The sequence below is a fragment of the Xenopus laevis genome, chromosome 4S (assembly GCF_017654675.1).
Source record: "Xenopus laevis strain J_2021 chromosome 4S, Xenopus_laevis_v10.1, whole genome shotgun sequence".
Classification (NCBI taxonomy): domain Eukaryota; kingdom Metazoa; phylum Chordata; class Amphibia; order Anura; family Pipidae; genus Xenopus; species Xenopus laevis.
Genome location: NC_054378.1, coordinates 76073077 through 76098630, shown reverse-complemented (window position 1 = coordinate 76098630; position 25554 = coordinate 76073077). Strand labels below are relative to the sequence as shown.

Below are 25554 nucleotides of genomic sequence, written 5' to 3'. Positions count from 1 at the left end.
ATGAGAAGTGCATGTTGGAAAAAGAAACCTACGTGCTGAAAAACGCATGTTGGCAGTCGCGTATGGTCTCAGTGGCATATTTACGCCTGACGGAGCTTTTTTAAAAACGCAACATAAAAACTCCATGTCTGGCCTTGCCCTTAATGTTCCTCTCTCTGGTGTTTCAGTCTGGCTGCTCAGTAGCCCAGGTATAGAACTGTTACCATTTGCGACATCAGTTGATACATTTCTCAGAAGCTTGTAAAATAGATTGTTAGCAATTACAGTATTGTATCAGCTATAAATGCTAACTAAAAGTTATGGATTATGCTCTTTAGGGTTGAAAATAAGAAAGGTATCAAATAATGCAACTAATGTATCAAATTAGAATAGTTTACATTGTAGATAACCCCTTCCCAGTGCTGTTCTAGAAAGTGAAAATGAAACTTCAGTATTAGGAATGCTCATTGTAGAAAAGTGCATTCCCTTTAAACAGACAACAAAAAATTGAGGGCAGAGCATGTTATGTGCAGGGATTACTTGTGCTTATTTTAATGTATACATGTCACTGAGAGCTGCCATGTTGCTTCTATTGTTCACAAACTTCATAAAACTGGGCAATCAAATGCATGGTTTGCTGTAGTCATGTATCATTAGTGTTTATAATGTTTCAGATTAAGCAAGCAATGTTTCATCAAACCATCCATTGCTAATTAAAATAAAATGAATGTGAGATATAAAGGTATAGTTTTCATTTCAAAGCACTTAAGAACATGCTATCAAATAAAGACCTAAGTGCATGACCAGTGTGGCTAACCAATATTACGCCAACTTAGGGAAACCAATTGTAGTGATGAGTGACATGTTTCCCCCCCCTTATCTTTTAAAGGGGTTGTTCACCTTTAAATTAACTTTATATACAAGCTAGACAATTTGCAATTGGTTTTCATTTTTTATTATTTGTGATTTTTGAGTTATTTAACTTTTTATTCTACAGCTCTGCAGTTTGCAATTTCAGCAGTCTGGTTGCTAGGGTCCAATTACCCTAGCAACCATGCACGGACTTGAATAAGAGACTGGAATATGAAGAGGAGAAGGCCTGAATAGAAAGATGAATAATAATAATAATAATAAGTAATAACAATAAATATGTAGCCTTACAGAGCATTTGTTTTTGTTGCGTAGACCCCCATTTGATAGTTCCAAAACTATAAAAATAAATAAATAATAAAGACCAATTGAAAAGTTAGTGAGACTTGGCCATTTTATAAAATACTAAAAGTTAACTTAGGTGAAGCACCCCTTTAATGTGTGTTGTCTTTTTTTTATTTAATAAAAAATAGTTTTTGGTGCAGACTGGCACATTTCACTGAAGCAAATGGAAAATATTATTATTAGATACATGTTGGGTATAGCCAACCTTCCATCCACCAGTTAAACTGCTGCAATATCTAAAGGCCAGTATATTGCTCAATAGATTATGTCACAAATACAAAAGCATGTTGGAAAAAACAACAGAAAAATGGAATGTAAACCAACATTTTAGGTTAAAGGAAGGTTGAGTAATCTTACTTTAAATATAGATACATACAAACAAACTTTAGATTAAGGAATATCATCTTGCTAGAAAGGCCGTTCAAGCTCTGCAGTATTTAGCAAACAGGCACATGATATGTGACTCACACACTATAAAATCTTGCATTATTTGGCAGGTGCAATTAGTAGCAAGTATATAATTTCACAGCCAGAGATCCCTTCCACCAGAAGGCACCTGATTCTCTCTGGGTGATGGCTGTAAAATGTGCATACTAGATATTTGAAAGGTCAGGAGAAGTGGGTGTATCTAGGCCTGAAATCCCAAGAAGACTTGAAAACAGAGATATCATTAAGAGAGGAAGAAAAATACGAGGGTTGATATTTCATAATCATTTTTAGGAGATTATTAGTATTATTGTAATGTTTGATAAAAATTAGGAGATATTCACAAATTTATCAAGGAAAATAGGACGTTCTATCAGCCCATATTTCCTTTGCTAGCAATGTACTATACTGTATATTATAATCAGTATTAGCAATGACAGAAATATATTATGCATTATGGGGGGAAGGAAAATTATTTTATAAAAAAAATCTAATAATGTCACCCAGCTTTTATAAAGATATATATATATATATATATATATATATATATATATATATATATATATATATATATATATATTTATATGTATGTATGTATGTATATATATATCTATATATATATATATATATATATATATATAGAGTGAAACTTCAATTTTACATCCCCTGATTTTAAGTTTTTCCTTATTTTACACTGCTGTTTCTTGGTCCGACCTATATATTATTCATAATACATTTGCCTGATTTTACATTTTCCTGAATTTTACACCATTTTATTTTGGTCCCCTGAAAAATGTAAAATGGGGGTTCTACTGTATGTATGTATTGATTGATTGATTGATTGATTGAAAAAAAATAATTTTTCACATAAAATAATTTTTCACATAATAAACAGAAAGGTACAGTATACATTCACAAAAAGTTTTACTGGTTTTAAATTTGTAAATCGAACTAAAAGCAGTATTTGTCAGTTCACTTCCATGTCTTTTTATCAGCTGGCGTTTGCTACACTATGTAAACAGTCACAAATACAGCTTTTTATAGCAAGTAGAACTTTAAAACAACAGAAAATATTTAATGAATGTATACTGGAAAGCTGCTAGAATGACTTTCATTATTTCTTATTGCAGTTATTTTCTATTCAAAATTATATGAACACCAAAATCTTCAGTGAATTCAGTTATTCCAGAGATACATATTTTTTGTGGCAAACAAGTGGTGATTTTAAATGCTGTTCAGTGAATCTAGGCCATCCTCTTTGGTACACGTACTATAGGTCAGTGTCATGCAGATATGAGCTAGGGAACATGCAAACCTGTAAAGAGCATTGAGATCTGCATTAATGAATGTGGCCAAGATAAAATGGTAGGCTGAACACAGAAATAAATGCATGCACATTTTGTAGTTTGTGATGTTGTAGAATGAGGCTTGTTCAAATAAAAATATGGCCCTCAAAGGCCTAAAAAGATGCAGCGCAAGCAGCCAGAAATGTGGGTTTGTATGTGACACTTTGGCTGCTGCTTGTTATTAAGTTATGTACACCAGCTACAGCTGGAGGGCAGTAGTTTACTTACTATTATAAAAATAGAAAATATACTTAAAAATAATATGAAATTTATAGTAAAACAGAGTAGTGCGTTGGAAACAAATGGGACTACCTATGTTCTGGAAACGATTTTGGCTGGCATGGTTAAATGCATTACCTGGTTCCACTGTAGCTGTATCTTCAAGCTTCCTGGAAAGGCTGCACTGCTGTTGTACTTTAGGCCTATGAAGCCTCCACTCACTGAATATTTACTCCACTACACACTTAAAAGTCCTTGAATTTGGATATAAATAATAAAAGTGTTCTTTTCTCTGAAAGCTGAAACAATAGTGGCTTATCTTGCCCATATGTCAGTGAAACCTGTACACATTTTACTTAGTATGATGTAAGTGTGCAAGTGAAATATGGCAGCCCAGGAGGGACACACCGTATCAGCAGAATTGGGCTTGTTGCTGGTGTTCACAAGTACTAGTTCTGTCTGGGGAATGAAACACAATATATATATATATAATAAGTTTTTTTTTTTGCTTCCTTTCGTTTTACACCACCGTGGGGTCAACTAATTCATTGCAGGGTCCTAAAGGAAAGGGTTAAAAGACAGAAAACAGCACAGGGACATTTCAGTTGCGCTGTGATATAAATGAGAACTCACAGAGGAGTTTGTATTCAGCCCATTTCTGTTTTTATTGAATATTACAGACCTGCTGCTGTTTCAATAAATTGAAGGGGCTGCAGCCTCTAGAACGCTGACACTTTCCCTCCATAATTGCTTGTTAGTTGGCTGCCCCATGTCAAAGAGTGTCAGCTCTGCTGCCCAGTGGACGAAACTGCAGGCAAGGCAATCCGAGAACGACAGCGACAGATTTAGAGACAGAGAATACCGTGCGGCTGCGGCAGGAAGTGATGCGACTGATGGAGAGAGGCCAGAGATATGGAAAGAGACAGAGAATGGCTGCGAGTGGGGAGAGAAGGAGGCAGGAGAGTCGGGGCATCCCTCATTTGTCTCCTCGGACTCCACAGAGACCCATCGGCAAACATAACGCCGAGTTACACCCGACACAGGGCGGGGCAGTCTCACAGGGCGCGGAAATTTCAAATATATTTGGACAGGAAGAGACTGGAAAATAAAAAGCTAACGGTTCTAGGACTGCTGCTGCCGAGAGACTGACACCTGCCCTGGGGCAATGAGGGCAAGAGCCGGCCCAGCTCATGGGAATATTTACGATGGAAGGATGGATACGGTTACTTGTGGGGCTGTTGTGGTACCTGGCGTTGTCATGGCTACAATGGGGCATCAATGGGGCAAGTTAGTGCTCTTGAAGCAGGGTGTGAGTATATAGAATGTGCAGGTGCTTTAGGAAGTGTATGGGAGAGTGTTTGAGTGTCTATACAATGACAGTGTAACACGTGTATATGAAGGAATAAGTGTACTGGGCTGCGTGTCCCTCACATATAGACTATAGTCTGCATCTGACCAATAGAATATATACTGTCAGTGTTATATAAATATATATGGGAGCCCTCTGTGATTAACGCAAATGTATCATTTGTATAGTCTATTGTAAGGACTATGTATACCGGCTAAAACTAAGGCACCACAGACAGGGATTAATAATGTACCCCCTTTCGGTAAATATAGAATAACATTATAAACCACATGAGCTCCACGAAGATATAAGGCAGGAGAGGAGGTCAAAGGCCACGTGCTTTTATATAACGAATAGAACTAGGAGGAGACTGATATTATCCTTGTATTTTAGAAGGGGATTCATTGTTTATTATAGCGCAGACTAGTCATTGAATCCTGTGACTTAAATGACATCATCACTGGTCACCCTACATTAAAGTATATGTTTTCCAAAGTGTCCATTGTTAAAGGAAAACTACATATGTGTGTGTGTATATATATTTATACAGTAGAACCCCGATTTTACGTTTTTCACGGGACAATAAAAAAAATGATGTAAAATCCAGGAAAATGTAAAATGAGGGAAATGTATTATGCACAATATATAGGTGGGACCACAAAACAACAATGTAAAATGAGGGAAAATTTAAAATCAGTGGATGTAAAATGGGGGTTCTAATATATATATATATATACAGTTTGTAGACTAGGGGTGACTTTCCGCTATTAGAAATTCACAAGTGGAGCGTAAGTGCTGAATAGGTGGATTTGACTAGCGCAAAACTGCGCAAAAACAATGTGGCTCTTCAGTAACAATTGACAACTGGAGAGTCACAGAATAAAGTCCCCTATAGCTGTGTGTGTGTAGGTAGGCCTCCTCTGTAGCTGGGTGTAGGGTTGGTCAGAGCTGCAATACAGATACACAAATTGTAAAGCATGACGTAACATTCGATCTGTGACGTTGTGACGTTTAAGTACAAATCGCACGATCATAGGGGGGGGGGGGTATCAGGGCGTGCAGTTCGAATGTGTGTGTGTGTGTGTGTACTTTGCAATACTACATGCTCCCCTGGCCGATCTTTACTTTTTCTGGCCAATTTGGGAAGAAAAAGCGTTAATTATTTCCCTTTTGCCTCGCATTTTCAAATGCAGCCACCCAAGTCCTCGTTATTTCATTAGTCCTGAAAGAGAATTCATTACAGTACGTTTTGAGGGGGGGGGGAATCAGTTAACCCATTCGGTGGCAGTCCCGCAGCCCTTGTGGAAAAAGCCTAAGCAGTGGGAGTGGGGTGGGGGAGAAGAAGAAGTTGCTATTATTACACACAGCATTGCTACAGATCCGGATCAACGCTTCTCTGCTCCTTCTACTTAACCTTCATCTTCTTTTTGACTTTATAGAGGAAAGTATTCGGGATACTGAAGGATCGTGCCCAATAGACACTAAAACTACTGTATTATTGCCATACACATACTTCACTGATTATTTTTGCAGTGGAAGACCCATTGTACTAAGATCCTTCCTTTCAGTAAATCCCATGTAACGCTCTCCATGGGAAGTATTTATGTGTTCTAATTCCTCTATACATAATCATGTATCGGAAATGTCTTATTAAATGGCAAGAATTTTGTTTCAAACCTCGCATTGCGCACACCTTTTAGTTTCTGAAGTGCACCATCTTTATATATGACATGTATTTAATTAATTACCGCACCTACCTCTGTACCATTAATGTAAATGCTGCATACCGTTAATAGAGCAGTATTGTAAAATACCTATAGGAATTAAATGCTACTACACTGATGTGCGATTTATAAATGTAGATAATAAAATGGAATTTAATACATGCAATATATTGATAAAAAAATCTAGTAATATCCTTTTAAATGACTGATTCATTTGTAATGTACTATATCAAATTCGACTTGCTTGATATCTAAATATTTTGAGTAATTTTACTATACAAATCATATCTGCTGTTTCATATATCAGTCATTTTCAGAGCTAAATCTCTAGAAAGAGTTTCAAAACAAATACACCCATAATATTCTTTTTTCCGCTGAACGGTATACTTGAGTATTGATGTGCACTTAGGTGGTTTTTGTAATCTTAGATAATTCCAGAAGCCAGGCCTGTACAATTCCTCTTGCTCTTGTTGCTACACACAATTGTGCCATACTAGTTGATTACACTTTAGGTGGGAGAGGTGTTAAAGAGGTGTTAAATGCAAGAATGTGATATCCCAAACTAAACAAATTAGCAATCATCATTTTTGATATAATGTTTATAGTTTTCTACCGGAAAGGAAAATCAGAAACTATGTAGCTGCAAAAAATGGAAACAATTATATATATCTTACTGGCCAAATACATAAATAAGAAAAAGTACACCGGCCTCATTAGGAAATGGAAATACAGTGCTAGATACAGATAAAATGTGCAACTGCTTGTAGTAATGCAGGGATGGTGGAAACAAACAGGAAGTGGAAATTAAATATTTATTGAAAAAAGCCCCGTTTATATGTGCAGTTGACGAGCCATTGACTATAAAATGCATCTGATTTTAATGGGGAATATTCGCTTTTTAAAACATGTCAAATGGGGAGAAACGAGTTAATAAATAACCGTTAATTCTGTTAAAATTATGTATGTATGTATGTATATATATATATATATATATATATATATATATATATATATATATATATATATATATATATATATATACACACACACCCACACACACACCAGGCCCGGACTGGCAATCTATGGGTTCTGACAAATGCCAGAGGGGCTGCTATAAGGTCCCATAGAAAGTCAGTATTTAGTGGGCTGGTGGGGGGCTGTTTTTGGCCTCTATGTGGGCTGATTGGGCCTCTGCGTATCTAAAATGCCAGGGCCTATTTTAATTCTCAGTCCGGACCTGATACACACACACACACACCGTTATAGTATGGTTTTTGTATTTTTACAAATAAATTATAATTGCTTCAGCAAGTCATGCGAGTACTGTGCCTTCTAATCAATCTGTCTATCAGCACTATTTTATCAGTTGCATATGAATCTCATGCATTAAAAAATATTTAAAAAAAACAAACAAAAATGAATTTAACATAATTTAAATTATAAATCAGTAACATGGGGAGTGATGACCATTTTACCATAATCGAATAGAAATTGGACTCATTGTAGGTGCACTGAAATGAAGACAGGTTCAGCTGAGCAGAAATTATGTTTTTATTTGTACCTTGAAGATTTACAATCTCATGGTCTCAGAACCGTTGGGTTTTTGGTAAAGTTTTTTTTAAAAAAAGGCATTTGAGAATATTTCTTTATCAGCAATAAAAAGCAGAATAAACTTTACAGATGGTGATAAAACACATAGGAATAGGATGGCTAGAGCCTACAGGGTGGGTGTCTTAGCCAAGGGTTAAGTGCCACAGGTTATATACCCATGCAGAATTCGAGGCTCCTGTGGGAAAGACGTACAAGGGAGAGACATGCACATAGAATACTTATTTAGTAGGGGTTAGATACATTTAGCAGAAGGGGGTGAGGAATTATTTACATGGCAAAAAAAAACAAAAAAAAAAAAAAAAGATTTTTCTGCCCAGATCCCTTCCCATCCCTAGTGCTTGTAACCAGTCCATTAATCACAGTTATTTAGTTACGACAGAAACATGTAGCATATGCTTAGCTAGAACAGTTCGCCAGGAAATCTTGCTATCAGGCAGGTGGGCGGCTTAGTTACTAAGTTAGTGTAAGTTTAACCCTCCTTGTGCCTGCTGGGATTTAAGATGATGCTGAATTGTTGATCTGCCGAATTGTCTCTACCAGGGCACGGATTAAAAAGCAGTCACTTGCCACCTTTCTCCTGCCCATTGGCATAGCAGTGTAGCCACTGAATCACATCTTGTCGTTTATACACCTTGGCCAGGTCACATGGGGTGTCCCCGTACCGGTTCTGGTGGCCCAGTTGGCTGTCTGTGTGAAGGACGAGGAATTTCACAACCTGGAGGTGACCTTCTTTGGCAGCCAGGTGCAAGGGCAGGTTGCCTTCGTTATCTTGTATATTGGCATCTGCCTGGAAATCAAAGAGGGTCTCCAGTGTGTCCTGGAAGCCAGCCCTGGCAGCATCGTGCAGAACAGAATAGCCAGTCCTGTCTCGCAGGTTGGGGTCAGCACCTTGGCTCAGAAGCAGCCTGGCTATAGCCGGATTCCCGAGCCTCATCACCTGTAGAGAGAAAGACTTAAGTCACAATGCTACTTTGTATACTGGGCACCTAACTCATCGGGTAGAGACTGGCCCTCTAAAAAAAAATTGTGTAACAGTAAATTTGCTAGAATACATATTTTACAAATACACTTACGACTATCTAAACATATGAACATTATTATTGATGCACATCTCTATATTTAGTTAATACCCAGCCATAGAACCTCTTAGGCCTTACAGGGGCTGTCCACCCAAACACTGTTTTTTTTCCAAAATGAAAGAAAATGTAACTTTCAAAAATACATTAAAACATTTCAATAATGTTCACGTTATTTTAAAGGTAACTGCTATTGAACGCTGTATCTGGATGGTTGTTTATATGCTCTTCATTGGTGCTTGACTGCTGACACAATATAGCAGAAGTCGGCTCATAAACAGAAATGGAGAGTTGACTTCTGCTATACTGTTTCAAAAGTCAGAACCAGAAGGGAGTGCAGAGAAAGAAAAATATTGCTTCCAACTGCAGTTGTATTTACAATAACAACTCATATATATTGGTATAATTGATTAGTTACATGTTTTCTCATTATGCAATTTATTTTTTTAGGTAAAAAAATACTAATACTTTTCTTTTAAAAGATACACACTCACAATACACTTTCAAAAGTCAGAACCAGAAGTGGCTGCAGATAAAGACACACATATTGCTTCCAACTGTAGTTATATTTATAGTTATAACTAATAGATATTGGTAGGTGGATTAGAGTTATATAATAGAAAAAATATGTTGCACCAAAAGGGACAAACATAGGAGATACTTTTATTCAACAAATTAAAGTCTTGGCCCTCACCGGGCCCCAGTGATTGTTCTATTTTATTTATTCATGTTTTTAGAAATAATAATAATCTGTTTGCATCAGGGCACTTTGACTTTGGGATGTGTGTGTGTGTACATATTTTTTTTGGGGGGGGGGTCACAAAAAGAATACCATTAGGTTTATGAGCGAATTTCTATCTATTATCTATTTCCATCTAGATATTTACATACATAGATACAGATAAAAAAAAAAAAGAGATAAACAGATAAAATTTATATATAGGTATATAGCTAGATGATAGCTACACACACGTACTCCTATACGATATAAATATATAGAGAGATGCAAATTTCAAAGTATTATTATAAAAACAATATATATATATATATATATATATATATATATATATATATATATATATATATATATATATATATATATATATATAAAATGAAGCAACCACAGCACTGCAAGGGTTTAAACAAGATGAAGATAAAGCAAAAAGGTTTATTAAAAAAAAAATAAAAAGGTTTATGGATGCTAATAAAGCTTTTTGCTTTATCTTCATCATCTTGTAAAAAAATGCTTGGAGTGCTGTTGCTGCTGCATTTTGTATCTTATCGTGTCCTGACTAGCACACAGGTTATACTTCAGACATAAGGTGTGCGCTTATATATATATATATATATATATATATATATATATATATATATATATATATATATATATATATATATATATATATATATAAAAACACACACCTTTCATAATTTTCATAGTGCAGTTTAATAAAACAGTCATAAACATAAAGGACAAGACTACTGGCAATCACACAAAAACAAATTGACTCTCATCAAAGTAAATGTATGCAAGTGCCATTAACCCTAGAGTGACCTGTATTGTGGTGCTTACTGTACATTTGTACCCAGGCTGAATGTACACGGGATTACAGAGGATTATTAATGATACAAAAAGACAGCAGGCACTTTACATTGTACAATGCAATCTTCTTACAATCGTATTAAACCATGGCAAGGTTGTCGATCAAACAGGCCACTGGCAGCCCAGTAGAAATGTGTTCTCTTTGCAGAACGTCAGCACTTGTAGGAAAATTTCATGTTTAAAATGTAATATAACGAGTGTTGGGAATATTCAAACCTGAAAATAGAAACACTGTTGCTCTTCAAACGTGACTTTGTTACAGACTTCGCACAATCGTTTTCTAAACAGAGCTGCAATTCATTGTAGTGGAATAAGAGATTTCTAATCTTATTTTATATAGATACATATAACTATAGATACATATGTGAATATATTTGTAAAAAAAAAAACAAATGCCACTGTTGCTACAATTTGTTCAAAATGACTGAACACTGTAAATTATTGTAATCTGCACCACAACCTGCAGTAAATTCTCATTTAGCTTTTAACTGTCAGCTTTAATATTCAATCTTAGTAAGGGCACGAGGGTATTGACATCAGGCTGAACTGTGCATATACTGTAAACTGGATTTTTTAATACAAGTATATTTAAGCCAAAGTGAGGAAAGGAAAGCGGGTGATAAGAATTTTCTGAAGGACACATTATGCCTATATTGGCTAAACGTTCCAAGCGATCGAGTTCAAAATAAAACACTTAAATAAAATAAACATGACACATTCTCTAGTTAAGAAATGAAGAATGATTTTCGTTTTGTGTAAGATGAAGTGTACTTGTGATCACACACATCTTTGATCTGGGGTCTGCAGACAGGTCGATTGCTCAGAAAGGGACTGTCACATCCATGTGTGGTTAGATTGAGTTAGATCGCAATAGAGAGCACACAGACAGCCTGGGGAAGGGGTCGAATACAAAGCTGCAGAATTCTCAACTTCTTGCACTGTTCCTGCGCTGGGCCTGACACACACACGTAGGGGCTCTGTGTTTATTAGACGGGCCAGTGCCACCTTCACATACTGCACTGACAGAGGCATCTTTCTCTAATTGAAATCGGCAAGGACTCGGGTGAGGGGATTCATTATAGGCATCAACCATGTGTCCTAAATTTCAGGAAAAAAACGACTCTCTTTACCTGGCTCCCTTCACTGCTTTTTTTTTAAAGGCAGATAACATTACTAGTACCTGGGGTAGGTTGGTGATATTTTTACGCAAAGTGCAAAGTTTTTATTCAAATAAAAATGGGAAAAGGAATAGATCATTAGGAAATGACTGATATATATATATATATATATATACACACACATATAATGCTGATGATTGCATCGAGTTCTCCTAGACAGAATGAAATGAAACTCTTCTCCTTCCTTAGCAGGTCGGTCCGAAGGAATGTGTGAGATTTGAGTGTTCTGTACCCAGTCAGACTTTGGGCAGTAAGTAGAAAGAGTGGGCTGGTATGAATAAAATGCTTACGGATTTGTCTCACTATCGTTCAATCAGGCACATTAGAACGGAGATAAGTGATTTTTTATCAGTGTTGGTATAACACAGTAAATAAGAGGCGCTTTTGGTTAATCATTGTATAAGTTTATATTTTCTCTGAGAGATAAGCTCAGGTATAACACCTACTCCAATATCTCACGCGCAGCCATCAACTCTTTAGCACCCAGCATCAGCCATAGGGGTTAATAATAAGTGCATGTCATACAGACGTGCTGGCTGGAAGTGTTAAAGAATATAGGAAGCACTGTAAGCCCATACAACCCACGTGCCCTAAAGCACGCTATGATTTGGGGGTCATCGTGCTTATTATTCCATGACATGGCCACATTAGACAGCTTATCTTGGAGTGTTCCAGATACTTTATACAAAATGTAGGCGAACTGCAGCACTAGGCTGGAGCATCCCTCAGATTGCACACAACCAGGTTGCTTTGAAAAGTTCATTCAGAGGAAGTGGGGTGCACACACATTGGCTGCTGGCTAATAGGCCGTGTTACCTTTGAAAGCTGCTTTTCAAGGCTGAAGGTTGGGATCTGGAATTAACCCCTTGTATCGGGGCCTGTAATACAAACTCGATTGGAGCAATGGGTGATTTAGAGGTTGATTAATGTAGAGATTGAGCCCTGACTTCTCATAATCACCCCCACACTCACCTGCAAGGCGGTCCTCCCAAATCTGTTGGGTGCATCCACATTTCGCGCCCCCTTCAGCAGGTCTTCTAATCTCTCCAATTCCCCCCGGGCAGCAGCCGTACTTATTAGGTCCGCCATTGGATCTTCCATTCTCAACTGGGGTCCAGGATAGGGATACGGGGCTGGGCAGTGGGTGACTGGGGCAAGGCATGGACAGGCTGACAGCCGGGGATCTGAGCTAATAGGGTGATAGCTCGTAGTAAATACTAGTAAAAAAGTCAGTGCCAGGTCTCCGCCCCAAGCACACGTGATGAGCAGATACTCCTGCAACTTCCACCTCTGCCGCAGTCTCTCTGCTCTCTCTCTCCAAGGCCAGCCTCATTCCCTTGCCTCCCTCCTCTCTCCCAGCCTTTCCCCACTACTCGTCGCTTCCCTCCTCTATCTTCCTGCATCACTACTCTCTCCCTAGCCACTACTAACGACTTACCTCTACTCTCTCCCTTCAACCATTACCAACCGCTTCCCAACTCTATCTTCCTATATTCCTATTAATGCTTGCCTATTCTCTCTCCTGACCTCAGTATTATTTTCCGTCCAGTCTTTCCCAACTACCCATCACCTGACCCCTCTGTCTACCGACCCCACTACTCTCTCCCTGCAAGCCACTACAATTCTCTCACCGACACCCTTTCCACATTACTAAAAATGTCCTCCTCTCTTCCTTACAGACTTGTGTAGTGTAGCATCTCCTAGTTCCCTATTCTCTCCTTCTGTCTCATGTCTTCATTCTCCCACATCTACTCTTGCCAAAAAACAGCCAAACTCGCTCCTCCACTGCATCCCAAGCATCCTGCCCTCTACTTACCCCAATCCCTGCACCCACTGTCAATCAGCTCCAGTCGTACAATTCCCCAGCTCCCCATCTCCTTTCAGCCTCTTATCTCCCAGCTGGAGGCTACAGGCGTGGACCTACCTATCAGCCCCCCCCCCGTTGCTGCTCTTTTTTCAGCGCACTTTAGCCCGGCTTTCACTTCTCTTTACTCCTTGTCCCTTGTCGCACAGCCGCCCAATGTCCGCTGGAGTTGGGAAAACAACCTGAAGAGTTCCAGCCCCATTTCAGTGAATATAGGGAAGAATCCAAGTGAGGATCATGGCAAGTAGCATACCAAGAACTTGCAGAAGAAATGCAGCGGATAAGTGACTGCTCACTAGGGCACAAGTGCTCGGGAATGCAGCGCATAGCGACCTAACGTAGTGCCAGAGACAAGCTTGGGATCCTTTGTTGAAATACACCCAGTCCAGCCATCGAGAAAGTACAAAGTGCAACTCCAAGGTGAAAGATCGGCTCAGTCACAGGCAATTATCTCCAGATGCGCCTGACAGTGCGGGAGAAGCTTCAGTCTCAGAGCAGTGAATGTGATTCCAGATGACTGGGCAGCGCTCCAACCCCACAGGATGAGAATATGACTGACTAACAGCTAAACTGAGAAATATTGTGCAAATCAGTGGCCAGGTCTCACGGACTAGATGCTCCTCGATCTCATGTGCCAAATAAGGTTTGCCTGCTGCCTTTTTGTTACTTTCTTCCTTTAACATGTCCCTCTTCTGTCGCTCTCAGTATCGCCTTTCTTCTTTCTCATTTTAGATTTGTATCATGTGCCTTCTCCTGTAATCTCCATAATCCATGCCCCCTCCCAACCAGTCATTGTCTACTCTATTCCCTGTGCCTCCTCCAGCTTTCCATTCTATCCCTACTCTGCCCTCGTCCTGCGCCTCCTCTCTTTACAATGCAATCTTCTACGCCCGCCCTTCACCCTAAAGCCCTGTGTCCTTTGCCTCCTTTCTTCGGTGCAGTTCGTGCTCTACCCCCACATTACACTTGCCATGCCCCCCAATCACACATATCTCTAGAATGACTATAAATGCCATCACGCCCTCCAATGCAGTGGACTCAGGGGTTTCAGCTGTCACTCGCCCACCCCCCAAAAATGCTGTTCCCTGTCATGAGCCTTTATAATTGCCGTATTTATGCGATAGCCCAGAGGCTCATTTGTCTACCCTCGCTCGCTCCCTGTATCAGCCATATGCCCAGATTTACCCCGTCACTGCCCATGATGAACCTATACCGGCCCTGCACTTACTGCTCTGCCCCTACTCACTGCCTCACTGTCCTCTCCTATTGACTGACTGTGCAGTCCCTGGCACACGCCGCTGACAATCTCTCCTCGCCATCACTCACTTCTTCCCACCTGCCCTCTTGTTTTCTGTTCTACCTGTAGCTGAGCTCCCACAATCCCATTCGGACTCCCATTCTAGCGGCTGGGAGAGGCTGCCGGAAATCGAATGTGAAGCGTCACAAAGCTCCCCTAACCTCTCACTTAAACTGTCACGTTGACCACACTGTCTCCAGCTTTGCCCTTCTTGTCTCCCAATCCAGAGTCAGTCAGTCAGTCTTCTCTCTGTATGAGTCTGCGGTCATTCTCCCGCCCCTTACTTCTCAGGCGCTGCCGGTTTTTTTTTTTTTCTCTTCGGCTTTATTTGAAAAGAAAAAAAAAAGGGCGCTCTCTTCTGGTCCCGCCCCTCACCGGCCCATTTCTACCATTGCCACTCCCCCTTTTTCAACGGCAGAAATTTAAGGAGGACCGTCATTAACCCGGGAGCTGTGCTGTTGATCTGATCTGAGCGGAACAATTGCTCGAAACTGGCGCAAGTGATGCTAAATCGCAGTCAGCCTTTGAGCAGGAATTACTGGCAGGAAATCTCATTTCATGGGAAAGTCAGTTTAGATATACACTGGCTGTCATACCTTTGGGCTACCCCAGACCCACAGTGGCACAGTGTATGTGACTTTTATCATCTTTAGAGAAAAGGCTTTGCGGTAAATGGCCTCTCAGTGGAAAAACTACCCGTGATAATGTACAAACAGTTGACCATATTTATTAAAGGGATCCTGTCATCGGAAAACATGTTTTTTCCAAAAACGCATCAGTTAATAGTGCTACTCCAGCAGAATTCTGCACTGAAATCCATTTCTCATAAGAGCAAACACATTTTTTTATATTCAATTTTGAAATCTGACATGGGGCTACATATTTTGTCAATTTCCCAGCTGCCCCATGCCATGTGACTTGTGCCTGCACTTTAGGAGAGAAATGCTTTCTGGCAGGCTGCTGTTTTTCCTTCTCAATGTAAAGGTGGCCATACACGGGCCGATAAAAGCTGCCGACAGACCGTGTCGGCAGCTTATTGGCCCGTGTATGGGGCCCCCAACAGGCTTCACCGATCGAGATCTGGCTGAAAGTCGGGCAGATCTCGATCAGATGGGACAGAAAATCCCGTCGGATCGCGGCCGCATCTATTCGTTGATGCGGTCCCGTGAACCGACCGCCCGTTAAGGCATCATTAGGATCTGATCGTTGGGCCCTAGGGCCCACGATCGGATCAGCCCGATATTGTCCACCTCAAGGTGGGCATATCGGAGGGAGATCCGCTCGTTTGGTGACATTGCCAAACGAGCGGATCTCTCAGTGTATGGGCACCTTAACTGAATGTGTCTCAGTGAGACATGGGTTTTTACTATTGAGTGTTGTTCTTAGATCTACCAGGCAGCTGTTATCTTGTGTTAGGGAGCCGTTATCTGGTTACCTTCCCATTGTTCTTTTGTTTGGCTGCTGGGGGGGGGGGAAGGGAGGTGGGTGATATCACTCCAACTTGCAGTAAAGAGTGATTGAAGTTTATCAGAGCACAAGTCACATGACTGGGGGCAGCTGGGAAATTGACAATATGTCTAGCCCCATGTCAGATTTCAAAATTGAATATAAAAAAATCTGTTTGCTCTTTTGAGAAATGGATTTCAGTGCAGAATTCTGCTGGAGCAGCACTATTAACTGATTCATTTTGAAAACAATTTTTTTCCCATGAAAGTATCCCTTTAAAGTTATTGTAGGTATGATAAGTATGTTTCTGTACCTTTCTGCACAGATGGTTCTATACTTTGAAACAATGTAGCTGTGTATACTTTTTAACAGGTCAGCTGGTTTCTTATAAGGTTGTTTCAAAAGAACCAAGCAGGCAGGGAGCAAAACCGTGCAGACAGACACTGCTTTCAACAGCTGTTACATTAGCTCTTACATTAACCACTTTACATTAAAACCACTGAAATGTTGCAATAAAAAAAAAATGTTGCAATAAAATAAAAAAAATAAAACCACTGAAATGTTGCAATAAAATAAAAAAATGTTGCAATAAAATAAAAATTATACCACTGAAATGTTGCAATAAATGTATTTAGGAAAGTTACTTAGAATTACATTTCTTTCATTAGGTCAAATTTCATTTATGGTTTACATCCCCTGTATATTATGTTGCTTTATGTCCGCATGTATGCTTTTCTCATTTAAAGCACTGGGCAGCTGAAGTTGATACATTTGTTTTCAGATAATATTTTTATTTCAATTTTGGATGTACGAATTAGGGTCCAGATTTGTTGGTATCAAATCTCCGGGGAAGGAATCTTTCTGGTAAACCTAAATATGGATTCAGAGCATCCAGGCCAGACTGGCAATCTGTGAATTGTGGCAAATGCCAGAGGGGCTGCAAAATGTAGTCACTATTTATTGGGCCTGCAGGCTGTTCTGCCCTCTGTGTACTTGACATGTCAGGGCCTAATTTTGAATCCCAGTCCAGACGCATCTCTATTTACTTTACAAACTGATGTCCTAGAAAAATCTAGTTGAAGCTTGTAGTAGCATGTAAGCCCCCTACTGTACTGTGTGCAGCACTGCATCTCTATTGTGAAGCAATAGTGAATCAATATAAATATTGGCCAAAACATTAAAAATGTATTTTGATTTGTTATTGCCTAATTATGCCATCAATTATAATACAGTGTTGTCCTGCACGTGTAATGTTTGTTTAGGATTAGGTTTGCTTGTATACACAAGTCAGTATTAACTTAACTTTCATGTAATTTATGCCTATTGGCCTGTATGTTCAGCCAGGTCTATGTTTACAGCTGAGGCTTTTGCTTTTCTAGGAAATTGTAAAAATGTCACCTCTCTCTTACACATTCCTGCAAGTCACGCTAGTCGAATGGCAAGTGCAGCAAATTACCCTAGTCGAATGGCATGCATCCAAAGTAACACAACAGGATTGCATACACCAAGATTCACTCAAACAGGGCTCTTATTCCTTTTATTGTGGCCACCTGTGCATCAACTAGGGTTCACCAGGACACAGGGCCACCAGCCAATATTTTATCTGGTGTAACTTATGACAGAAGCATCCTACATCCCGTTAATCATGGTGGCTATGGTGGTTATTTTAGTTTCTTTGCTGTGGTGTCCCTATTTTGTCATGTATCTACTCCAAAGGTTGGCCATTCTATAACAATAATTTACACTGATTTATTTCTTCAAGCCATTTGATCAGAGAGACTGGATAAAGTCATAGCATACTGCAATTTTGGACCAACCATTAAAATCTGACATGGTTTCAACAAACCTAGAAGAGTCTAACAGGAAAACTGAGTTGGGGTGCATGAATAGTTTTTGAAAACAGCCCCACAATAAATACCAATAAGTAGAGTTTTTACATGTATGACAATATACCTTTAAATTACTTAAAAGTATATTAGAGGGAAGTCCTAACTGCAGATACTGTACCCTCAACACATTCCTAAAAATTTTTTTTTAGCCATGCTAGAAGTTGGAGTGGATTTTGAACATCATGCCTATTTTCACATAGTCCAATATGAATGTTGAGTACTGATACTTTTGGCAGACTTGAGGTATTCTACATTTCTGTCATATTCATCATATAGCTTTGTTTGAACTTTCCCAGTGGAAAGAAAAAGAAAGCTTTTCAGCAATATTGATATTTTTGTCTAGTTTGCTATGAAAGAAAACCTTGAGCTGTTCTCCTCTATATACTGTATCATTTTCAAGAATGGGAGGTAAGGAAGGGGCTAGATAAATATGTGAAATAAAGTCCTGAATAAAGACATCACTTACAATTTTGGACCTCCAAGGAAAATTGTGTGGCCATTCAAGTGTGTAATATGTATAAAAGTATAGCGTTATTAACAAAAGAATACACAGAGGGTGGACAAACATTATAATAAAGGATTATAAATATGCAGAGATTGAGCGCTATGTTGTAAGACACATAGCAGGAAACCCTACTCTGTGAGGATGCTGCTTTTTTAGTCTTTTTGAACTAACATTTTCTTTTGCAAAGAGGGTGGATAGTATACAGGGCCCAATACGGTGTTCAAAAGTGCACATAGGTTTCAGCATTTACCCTTAAGTTAAAATACACCAGATAATATTCTAGTGCTCCAAAAGGGAGCTACAATATGATAGACAACATTCTAATTGTATAATTCTATTATACTATATATATATTTATTTTTATATATATAGTGAATAAAGTACCCCCTCTTGTAAAATATAAGGATATTATAAGTTACCGAGGAGTTTCATGACCATATAAAAACACGAGGCCGAAGGCCGAGTGTTTTTATACAGGTCATGGAACTCCGAGGTAACTTATAATATCCTCATATTTTACAACTGGGGGTACTTTATTTATTATAATACACAAATTTTAGTGAGTCATGTGACAGAAATTACATCACTACTCACCGTTTATAACTGATGACATCACTACTCACCGTTTATAAGGATATAATTTACAGGATATTCATGGCTTTTGTGTATTATATATATATATACAGTACATACGGAACGCACAACCTTAAGGCAGCATGATAACCTGGGTGCTAATCCAATCAAAAATAGAATACAAATGGAAAAGCAGCAATGAGTGTGTGGCCTACCTTGTTCAGTAGAATGGCAGTTAAAAATCCTTGCTAGTTACTTTAGATAGTGGAAAATCTTCCCTGAGGAAAGTTCCTGCTAGGAACTGAAACGTTGCATTTAATAAACCTTTTTTGTTTTCACTACTATACTTTTGTCAAAAATCCTTGGAGTGCTGCCGCTTTTGCATTTGTATATATATATATGTATGTATGTGTGTATATATATATATTATCAATTATCATTGGTGTATGCTATAAACCACCTCGTATAAGTGTCGAGTATGAAGCCCAGCTACTCTTGCAGATACAAGCGGCTTCACAGCTGGGTCAAGTTGTTGCTATGGGTGACTTCAATTATCCAGACATTGACTGGGGTAATGGGGTTGCTAAGACAGAAAAAGCTAGTAGGTTTGTAAATATGCTGAATGACAACTTTTTATTCCAGCTCGTTCAAGAACCTACTAGGAATAACTCTCTTTTGGACCTTGTAATAACTAACAATACTGAACTCATCTCTAACATTTGTGTGGGTGAGCATTTAGGGAATAGTGATCATAACATGGTCTCCTTTGAGATTCTGTTGCAGAAGCAATTCTATAAGGGAGTAACTAAAACACTAAATTTCAGACGTGCAAACTTTGACAGTATAAGGGCATCTCTGCAACATATTAAGTGGGAAATGCTTTTCACAGGGTTAAACACAGAACAAAAATGGGAAGTCTTTAAAATGCTGCTTAATAAATATACTTGTCAGTATATTCCACTTGTAAGCAAGGAACGTCGTTGCAAAGCAAAACCTTTTTGGTTCAATAGAAGCGTTGGTGTTGAGGTGGGTAAGAAAAGACGTGCTTTTAAGGCTTTCAAGTTAGCTGGTACAGCCGAAACATTTATAAGGTACAAGGAGGCCAATAAATCATGCAAAGAAGCTATAAGGCAAGCTAAAATTGCTATAGAAAAGGATATTGCAGCAAGCAGTAAAAAAAATCCCAAATTATTTTTTAAATATGTCAATAGTAAAAAAATGAAGCAGGAAGGGGTGGGACCCTTACTATCAGAGGGGGATCAGCTGGTTGATGAAAACAAAATAAAAGCGCAGATTCTGAACTCGTATTTTTCATCTGTTTACACAAATGAAGAACCAGTAAGTGAAGGTTTCCTTCTTAACACTCCCAATTCTAGTAATACAACTAATGATGCATGGTTCACACAAGAAGAAATTCAAAAGAGACTTGAACAGGTTAAGATTAACAAAGGTCCAGGGCCAGATGGTATTCATCCCAGGGTAATTAGCGAGCTTAGCTCTGTGATTGCCAAACCTCTTTACTTAATTTTTCAGGATTCATTGAGATCTGGTATTGTGCCGAGAGACTGGCGAATTGCTAATGTGGTGCCTCTATTCAAAAAAGGATCCCGTTCTCAGCCTCAAAACTATAGGCCAGTTAGTCTGACGTCAGTATTAGGAAAGCTTTTCGAAGGGTTAATAAAGGATAAGATACTGGACTTCATAGCAAATCATAATACTATGAGTTTGTGCCAGCATGGTTTTATGCGTAATAGATCTTGCCAGACTAACTTAATTTCTTTTTCCAAGCCATTCTGTCCTCATCTGGAGTATGCAGTTCAGTTTTGGACTCCAGTCCTTAAGAGGGATATAAATGAGCTGGAGAGAGTGCAGAGACGTGCAACTAAATTGGTTAGAGGGACGGAAGACTTAAATTATGAGGGTAGACTGTCAAGGTTGGGGTTGTTTTCTCTGGAAAAAAGGCGCTTGCGAGGGGACATGATTACACTTTACAAGTACATTAGAGGACATTATAGACAAATGGCAGGGGACCTTTTTACCCATAAAGTGGATCACCGTACCAGAGGCCACCCCTTTAGACTAGAAGAAAAGAACTTTCATTTGAAGCAACGTAGAGGGTTCTTCACAGTCAGGACAGTGAGGTTGTGGAATGCACTGCCGGGTGATGTTGTGATGGCTGATTCAGTTAATGCCTTTAAGAATGGCTTGGATGATTTTTTGGACAGACATAATATTAAAGGCTATTGTGATACTAAACTCTATAGTTAATATAGGTATGGGTATATAGAATTTTAATTAAAAGTAGGGAGGGGTGTGTGTATGGATGCTGGGTTTTCATTTGGAGGGGTTGAACTTGATGGACTTTGTCTTTTTTCAACCCAATTTAACTATGTAACTATGTAACTATGTAACTATATATATATATATATATATATTACACAAAAGCCATTCTGCAAATCAACCTTTATAAATGGCTCTTAGTGATGTCATCAGTTATAAACAGAGCTTAGTGATGTAATTTTTGTCATTTGACTAACTAAAACTTTTACAATAGGGGGTACTTAATTCACCATATAAAGTAACTGCCATTCTACTGAACAAGGTAGGCCGGACTCTCATTAACGCTACACCATTTACCTAGCTCACAGAGCAATATGCCGGTATTGGATGCTGGTAGCTGTAGTTTGTCATTACAAAGATAACAAAGACAACTCCTGAATGGGTTTTTAAGACAAGAAATGTTTTGTATTTGTCTTCCTGAGAAAAATAACAGCATTACCTTGGCAATTCCATAGTAATGCTGTTATTTTTTGACCATTTGTAGATGTGAATCTTTTTGCAACTATATAGGATTTTTAGGATTAGTTGTGCAGGAAGCAAAAGACCTTAAAAGATGAAAAAGGAAATGAATGAGCTTCACATCTGTATGAAAAAAGCACTGTGCCTGAGGGACTTACCAGCAAAAAAAGAACCTTTTACTGTAAATAAGAAAACAATACAAGGTTAAGGCAGGATGGGAATGTACGGGCATTAAATATACATAAGCTTTGGACTGTGTAGCACAGCTCTACCTAAGAGCCCCAGAGCTATAGAAAAAATCATGAAATAATGAAAGTAAACTAGTAACCTTTATTCATTTAGCAGGAACATGGGTTGTACATTATAGGTTTGTCACTGGTATTTCTGGGACACTGCAGGTAATCGTTTGAACTGCATTAGCACTACATTTGCTCTAGTGTGGGGGATAGCAATAAAGCACTGATACGGGTTAAGATGGCCATGGATGCAAAGATCCGCTCGTTTGGCCACATCACCAAACGAGCGGATCTTTCCCCGATATGTCATTAACAAACATGGCTATATCGGGGGTAATCTGATTGTTCGGCCGTATGGCCGAACGATCAGATTACAATGTGCCGTGGGCTCCGGCGGGATTGGTCGGGTCAAAATCAAACCTGACCGATCGACCAAACAACCGATCTCCGCCGGACGAAAGAAGTCGGCACACGCCACACACGATCCGAAAATCGTACGAATCCTGGATTCATACGATAGGATCTGTGTCTCTATGGCCACCTTTACTGCCCAGTTGCAAATTTGCCCAGTGTAAATGAGCCAGTGTGACATTTGTGTTCTTTACATCTTGGACACATTGGACTGCATCTGAATTTAATTACATGGCCATGACAGTGCACTTTTGGCTCAAAACAAAATGAAAGAATGCCAATACCTTAAATGCTGCAACAGGGGTGATCCCAAATTTATTCCATAGTGCTGAAAGTACTATGGAATAAATTTGGGATCACCCCTGTTGCAGCATTTAAGGTATTGGCATTCTTTTGTTTTGCATTGGCGTGTGGCTTGGCCAGGGCCATTACCAAACACCCCATAAACACTGAACTATTTGCACTTTTAGATCAGCCATTCTGTTTTGAGAGTGCAGAAAACCATGTAGTAACCAAGGATGATGTCTATCAGCAATCTGATTGGCGAATTAAAGTTATTGATTATAAGTTAACTTTGCCAATGATGTTGCTGTAGCAGGGACTAGGAAACTGACAACCTTACTCTAATAAAGTGCACCCCTCCACTAGATTCTCCAAAAAAATTAGTATGTATACAAATACACACAGGGAGAACAAGTAACATAATAAATACAATAAATATACACAAAGTACACAGAGCCAATATAAGGACACAGAGCTCAAGTGTCAAGTGTGATAAGAGAGACAGCAGGAAGGAGATCACTGCCCTGTAGAGCTTACAATATTAGTGGGTGGATGACATAAAGACACAAGTTGGAGTGGAAAAGTGCACAAGGTAAATCAAAAAGGCAGTGTCCAGACTAATGTTCTAGTGCTCCAAAAGGTAGACAGATAGAAAGGTTAAAGATGAGATGTGGCAGTGGATTTTGTAAAACAAGGTAGCTCTGAGAGAAGCGGAGGAGACGACCAGTAACAGTGTCGGACTGGGGGGCCCGGGGCCCACCGGGACTTTTGTCAAGGGCCCCCCTTGCTGAGCCGCACTTTACCGTGCAGTGCGCTCCTTTCCTTCTGTGCGGTGCTGGTGCGCATGCGCAGACGGTGCGGTGCTGGCGCGCATGCGCAGACGGCACGGCGCTCCGGCTTTTTTTTTATTTTAAATAACACGATTGGGGGTCTGGCCCGGCGGGGGCCCATGATGGGTCGGGGCCCACCGGGTTTTTTCCCGGTTTCCCGCCGGGCCAGTCCGACCCTGACCAGAAACATACAGTGAGACAAGTGAATAAATGTACGGAGCAGAGAGGAGTGAAGGGCTTTGAATGTTAGCAGACTGTTATACTGCCAGAACACCATGGGATTTGCTTCTGTCACTGTGGGCAGGGCCTGATTTACATAGTGGGCACTGCTAGGCCCACTGCCGTTAGTCACCCCTGTCCCCAGCCATTTATTTGTGCAAATTTTCATCATCTGGACCAGAGCAATGGGGATTGGCACATGGGAAATTTAAAAAATGATTGTATCTCCAGCGCATCCCCAGTGTTTTTGGGTGTGGTTGGGCAGCATGCCGCCCCCCTAAAATCCTACCGCCCTAGGCCTGGGCCTAGGTGGCTTTTCTACAAATTCAGACCTGACTGTGGGGCAGAATGGTTTCTGTATTGTGCTAATGTGTGTATGTTTGAAACACGGTGGGCTTTGCATCTGTACTGTCCTTCTATTATTCAGTCTGCTCAGTATGGGACGTGGTATAATGTACTTATGCAGCTGCAGGAGAATGGTATCACCACATGATGGGGTAACTGGTAGATAGAGTTGCCAACTGGCTAGTATTTGACAGGCCCAGTGGCTAGAAATGCTTGCTTCCATTAGGAAAGTAATATCAAAATATACAGAATCCAGTATTTTTTTCCAGAAAAAGGTGGAAGCCCTACTTGCAGAGCCAGCATGTTTTGCTATGTGGTCATGCAGGGGTTTTAGAGTTTCTAGATAAACTATTCTTCATTATGATATGGTCACCAAGTTTTAGTGGCATCTTTACAAGGCAGCCATCAGGGGGGACAGGGGGGACAGGGGGGAGAGTTGTCGGGGGCCCGAGGGTAAGGGGAGCCCGGCCACGCCACACTTACTTGATTAGCCAGGCCCCCCATCTTTCTGAGAGCTGCTGACTTCGGGAAGGCATGGACGTTTAAGGGGCCCTGGCCAACAATTTTCTTATAATGTGTGTGTGGGGGGCCCTGGCCACCAATTTTTTTTCTCATGTGGGGTCCTAGCCACCAATATTTTTTAATGGGGGCGGACCTGTGGGGTGGGGAGGGCGGACCTGTAGGTGGGGCTTGGGGTGGGCACAGCCCAGGGGTCCCAGGAAATTTTGACGTATGGGGCCCTGCGATTTCTGATGGCGGTCCTGCATCTTTATGTAGGATTCCAATTTAACTTTAGGGCCCCAGCACCCACTTCTCATACATATGTGTTCGTGTTTAGCTATCATTATTACACTTCTAACAAAAGTGGATTACTAATGGAGAAATAGCAAGTGTGTATATATCAGTTATTGTCTTGTACTGGGCAATTATCTGACACTCCAGCCGCATAAATCCACCAGTCTAGCGTCAAAGTCCTTAGTCATGTATGCGTTCTTCCGCCTCTTGTTACCATGGTGACAACAGTTGTGGGGTCGGGATGTCACATGATGCAGGCGGCCGCAAGTCACCTCTCGTTGCGACTGTGATGACGAGCAAAATGTGCGACAGCGCCGTGCAGTGGAAGAAGCCAAGAC

General features: G+C 39.9%; 1 protein-coding gene across 1 annotated transcript; it reads right to left on the bottom strand.

Annotated features, from left to right (window-relative positions):
- Positions 1-7790: 7790 nt before the first annotated feature.
- cdkn2c.S (cyclin-dependent kinase inhibitor 2C S homeolog) lies at positions 7791-15310 on the bottom strand. Its single transcript, XM_018260881.2, has 2 exons — positions 12698-15310; positions 7791-8805 (listed from the first exon to the last, which is right to left on the bottom strand). The coding sequence occupies exons 1-2, from the start codon at positions 12824-12826 to the stop codon at positions 8428-8430; spliced, it is 507 nt and encodes a 168-aa protein (XP_018116370.1). The 5' UTR covers positions 12827-15310; the 3' UTR covers positions 7791-8427.
- Between the last annotated feature and the right edge of the window lie 10244 nt (positions 15311-25554).